The 5,000-nt window shown below is 48.2% G+C and overlaps 1 protein-coding gene and 1 pseudogene across 10 annotated transcripts in view; one reads left to right on the top strand and one right to left on the bottom strand.

The window, feature by feature from the left end:
* The window catches only part of CNOT1 (CCR4-NOT transcription complex subunit 1), a 1,579,387-nt gene that overhangs the window by 892,696 nt on the left and 681,691 nt on the right, over positions 1-5,000 (top strand). For 8 of the 10 annotated variants that reach the window (XM_085638198.1, XM_085638193.1, XM_085638201.1 and 5 more), the window contains one exon: positions 3,199-3,219. The exons of the other annotated variants lie outside the window; for them this stretch is intronic. In XM_085638198.1, coding sequence (XP_085494324.1) covers positions 3,199-3,219 — 21 coding nt within the window. The remainder of the gene's footprint in view (positions 1-3,198; positions 3,220-5,000) is intronic. 10 annotated transcript variants of the gene reach the window in all.
* LOC146773032 (5-hydroxytryptamine receptor 1B-like) overlaps positions 3,546-5,000 on the bottom strand; it is a 6,601-nt pseudogene continuing 5,146 nt past the window's right edge.

Here is a 5,000-nt window from a genome sequence, read left to right as displayed (position 1 = left end):
CAGAGAATGTTTGCAAGGGGACTCCTTTCCACAAGGATATTCCGGTCCAGACCATAGTGACCAATGCGTCTCTCCAGGGCTGGGGAGCGCATTCGGGCCCTCTTCAGATTCAGGGGATATGGTCGCAGACGGAGATGACTTACCACATCAACTTTTTGGAACTCAGAGCAGTACACTTGGCCCTGAAGGCGTTCCATCCCTCCTTCACGACGAACTCCTTGCTGGTTCAGACGGACAATACTACTACCATGTATTACCTCAACAAGCAGGGGGGCTCCCGTTCACGCACGCTGTCTCGGGAGGCACAGACTATCTGGAATTGGCTGGTGGCCAGGAACCTGACGATCACGGCAACCCATCTGCCGGGAGTGCAGAATGCCCAGGCCGATGCGCTCAGCAGGCTCGTTCAAGAAAATCACGAGTGGGTGCTAAACGACGACGTGCTAAGAGACGTCTTCGCAGAGTGGGGCACTCCGGACATCGATCTGTTCGCTACGGCAGAAAACAGCAAATGCCGCGACTTCGCGTCCAGGTACTACCAACCAGGGACACTGGGGAATGCCCTATGGATCAGCTGGTCCAACAACTTACTCTACGCCTTTCCACCCATTCCCCTGATTCCGGCGGTGCTGATCAAGCTGTCGCAATCCAGAGCCAGGATGATCCTGATTGCTCCGGAGTGGCCGAGGCAATGGTGGTTCACCGACCTTCTTCACCGGTCTGTTCTGCCACACCGGCGCCTGCCGTGTCGGCCGGACCTCCTCACGAAGTTCGGAGGACAGATGGTTCACCCCAATCTCTCGTCCTTGAGTTTGGCAGCATGGCTCCTGAGCTAGTACAGTATGGACACTTGAACCTACCTCAGGACTGTATGGAGATCTTGAAAGAGGCAAAGAGACAGTCTACAAGGACTTCTTACGCCTATAAGTGGAAGAGATTCTGCTTATGGTGCACGGCAAAGGACATTGACCCTACATCCTGTAAAGATGATGTTATTTTGCCTTATCTGCTGCAGTTACCTCAATCTGGGCTTAATTTCCAGTCTATAAAAGTTCATCTCGCAGCTTTGACTGCGTATAGAAAGGGCCCTTCCCAAACCTCATTTTTTCAAATCCCTGTGATTAAAGATTTTTTGGAGGGTTTACGTAAGGTGTTTCCCCCTGTTAGACGACCTTCGCCACCATGGGAATTGAATGTGGTGTTGTCCAGATTGATGAGGGAGCCTTTTGAGCCCATCCATAAGGCTTCTTTGCAGCATTTGTCATGGAAAGCTGCCTTCCTTGTGGCCATTACATCGGCCAGGAGAATAAGTGAAATTCAGGCTCTGTGTTGTCAAGAGCCGTATACTGTGTTCCATGCTTCTAAAGTAGTAATGCGTACTCATCCTAAATTTTTGCCTAAAGTGATATCAGATTTCCATGTAAATCAAATGATAACTTTGCCTACATTTTTTCAGCATCCCTCCTCTCCGGTGGAGAGGTCTCTGCATTCACTAGATGTGCGTAGGGTGTTGAAATTCTATCTAGATAAGACAAAAGACATCCGCAGGTCGGATCAACTGTTTGTGAATTATGGTTCAGTAAGAACTGGTCTAGCTACCTCAAAACAGTCCATCTCTAGGTGGATTGTGTCCTGTATTCAGCTTTGTTATCAGAAAGCTAATAAGACGTTAGGGGGTAAGCCTACAGCGCATTCGACTAGGGGCAAAGCAGCTACTGCAGCTTTGCTTAGGAATGTTCCAATTGCTGACATTTGTAAGGCTGCCACCTGGAAGTCGGTCCATACGTTTACAAAGCATTACTGCCTGGACTCTGATGCTAGGGCAGATGCACAGGTTGGACAGGCTTCGCTGAGGAATTTGTTTGCACAGTGATTTGTTGGTGTTTGGGTCTTACTCCACCGCTGTTTGTTGGTTGGGATGGGCTTGCCATTCTATTCATAGATTATGACTATACACAGAGATCCCCTAATACAGAAGGAGTAGTTTCTTACCTGTAACTCCAGTTCTGCAATAGGGGTATCTCTGTTATAGTCATAAGCGACCCTCCCTCCTCCCCGGTGGAGTAATTCTGACAGTATCAGGCCTGTTATACACCTTCAAAAAGAACTGAAAGTAACTTGCTTGGGCTGTGCATCCTGGGATACCGGGGGTCTCTGGAGAGTTCCTTAAAGGCACGGTATCCCTTTAGCAGACACACAATGACAGCCTATAGGGCTTGTCTGTCCACCCCTTCCTCTCTATTGTTTAAAGGGATTTTGGTGAAGGGAGTGTGATACAATAAAGGAACATGTCAGATGTGAATAAAAATGACATTTAAACTTTATTTTGGCTGTTGTTTTCACTTCAGAGGAAGTGCTGGCCAGTGCAGCCGTGTTAGTAGGCTGTATTATTTTTGTCTGTCTCTTAAGTGTCTTTGCAGGTTTGCAAATGCAGGACAGCTTAAGAGATATTTTGATTGCTCCGGGGTCCCCGCACATGGGCGGGACTATTCATAGATTATGACTATAACAGAGATACCCCTACTACAGAACTGGAGTTACAGGTAAGAAACTACTCCTTCCCAGTGAAGGACAAATGTAGTCATGTTATTTGTGCACACCTCACAGATGCTGCCTTGTTTTCCAACAATGTGCCAACATTTAACCTTTTTGCACTTCATTAATTTTGGATCTGAAGTATTGTAATTTGGTGACCACCCACAGCCTTCAATCAATTAATAAATCAAGCAGGGGGGTTTATATAGCGTGTTACTCACCCATGAGAGTCTCAAGGCGATGTGTGCTTAATTTTAAGGGTTTTTTTTGTCTCTTGTGGCGTAAGTGCTGAGTGTGCTCCTGCAATCTAGTGTTGGTCTTGGTTGTTTGCAACTTGTTTTTCTTCAAAGAAGTCTTTTGCGTTACAATGTATAGTGACTACTCCCTTAGTTGGTAATGGAATGTAGAATGCTGGCTCTGTATATACTACACCAAAGTGAGGTATAGTGTGCCCAGAGTGCAGTGGAACCCCAAGGGTAGGCAGAGGTAAAGTTAGATAGCACCTTACTCTGTTTGTGGTAGGGTGGTCGAGCAGTAAGGCTTTATCAGAGGACAGTGTTAAGCATTTGTTGTATACACTCTGTCAGCAAAGATTTCACACTCAAAGACTGAACTTCAGATCAATTGATTTTGTATACAAATTATCTTTATTTTATTTCCTAGAACCAAGCAAGCCTGGCACAGGTAAGTGATAAATACTTTGCATTAAATATACAGATTGTAACATTTTGGATTTCAATTGTAAATGTACTTTGAATACAGTAGTGTTACTATTAACGCAGTGCTTTTCAGAATACAGTACATATTCTTTGTATAGGATTTTGAGTAAAATTTCAGGTACGTTACTTTTGAGATCACTTTTCTTACACAGTGTAGTATACCTGGATACTACTCTGGGACATTTCCTGTGAACAGGTAAGTAAAATCGTTTTTGTTAATATATTTTTAAAGAATTTCTTTAGGTTTTCAAACTCCACATGTAGAAAGTTTTCTAAGAAAAACAGTCAATGTTATCCTAAGGAGGAAAATAGTGTTATCGGTTTTAGGGTAAGTAGTGGGAGTTGAGGTTCTAGGGGTAGACTAAGGGGTCACCCCGGGGTCAGGGATGGACTCTAGTTACACACTTAGCGGCACTAGGGCGGCCGGGTGCAGAGTACTGAGGCCCAATGTTATCCAATGGTGGATAGGGGGCCTCTGGTTGGTGGCTGCTGACGAGCAGGCCACTTTTTTGTGGGAGCAAATCTCTTGGACTTTAGCTCACGACAAATGGGGAAACAAAGTAGCACCAAAGGTGCAACCTCAGCAGAACTGGGGCAGTTGGTGCAGGTTACTGTTTCGATGTCTGGTGCCCTGTTTTCAATGAGAAACCTCCGGTTTGCAAAGGCACTTCAGGCTTGGGGACGAAGGTCTTGTGAGTGCAACCACCACTTCGGGAGGTATGTTGGGGGTTGGTTAGGCACCGTCAGTTGGGCCACTCAAGGCCGTCTGGTGCAGGCGTGCCTTTTAGGGTCGGATCTTCTTACCAGCTCCTGGTTGCGGTTGGGGGGGGGGGGGTGGGGGGACCTTCTGGTTCGAGGCTGCAGTCATCAGCTGGAGGCTAGAGGCAGGACAGGGGTCGTCGGTTCTCGGGTTAGGATCTCCAGATAGACCACCTCGTGGTGTTTGCCCAATCTGAAAGAAACACGTTAGTTATACCTTCGAATTACCCCCCGGCGTCAGACTGGATCCGGAAAGTTTTTTCATCAGCAGTACCTCTGCCTGTCGGAAGCTGGCATCGGTTGGCTCTGCGTCCGTCGTTGTCATCTTGGTCGCCGGGAAGACGTTGCAGCAGCTACTTAGACGCTGCCCTAACGTGCTGTCAGTTTTTTTCCGCGCCAGCCAGCGCAGATCCAGGAAGAGCGGTACCTCAGTCATTTTATTACACCGTTTTTCTCGACTCTTGTCGACATCTTGTTTCGAGTCTCCAACTAGGTGCAGGAGGGATGCCTGGTTTTAAGGCCTGCGGTTCTTGTACCCGATTGATGTCTGTGACGGATCCGCACCTTGTGTGCCTTTTTTGGCTGGAGCGCGATCACGACCCCAAGTCGTACTCCGGTCAGTTGTTGACGCCAAAGGCTTTGCTGGAGTGGTCCCAAAAGCTGCTTGAACGACTGCAGTCTGCTCCGCGCCGTTCGAGGTCCCGGTCGAGAGGCAGGGACAAGGGACCGGTCACGGAACCACCATCAGTCCGGCTCGAAGTCTTTGCACTCGGGGTTGGGTAAGTCGAATCAAAAGAAGTTGAAGCTTCGTCGCTCTTCTGTTTCTCCTCGTCGGCCGACTCGACGAGGCGCGCGGATGGTGCTACTCCCACGGCTCCGCGCGCAGAGCCTGAATAGTCCACTCAGAGCTACCCTCCCTTTCCGGGACCCGGAGGGACCCCCGCCCAGCTTCGTACGTTCTACGAGGCGATGCAGGCCATCTTTGGG

The sequence above is a fragment of the Triturus cristatus genome, chromosome 12 (assembly GCF_964204655.1).
Source record: "Triturus cristatus chromosome 12, aTriCri1.1, whole genome shotgun sequence".
In the NCBI taxonomy this organism is placed as follows: domain Eukaryota; kingdom Metazoa; phylum Chordata; class Amphibia; order Caudata; family Salamandridae; genus Triturus; species Triturus cristatus.
Note: the sequence above shows the minus strand (reverse complement) of the source record. Positions and strands in the feature narration are given on the sequence as shown.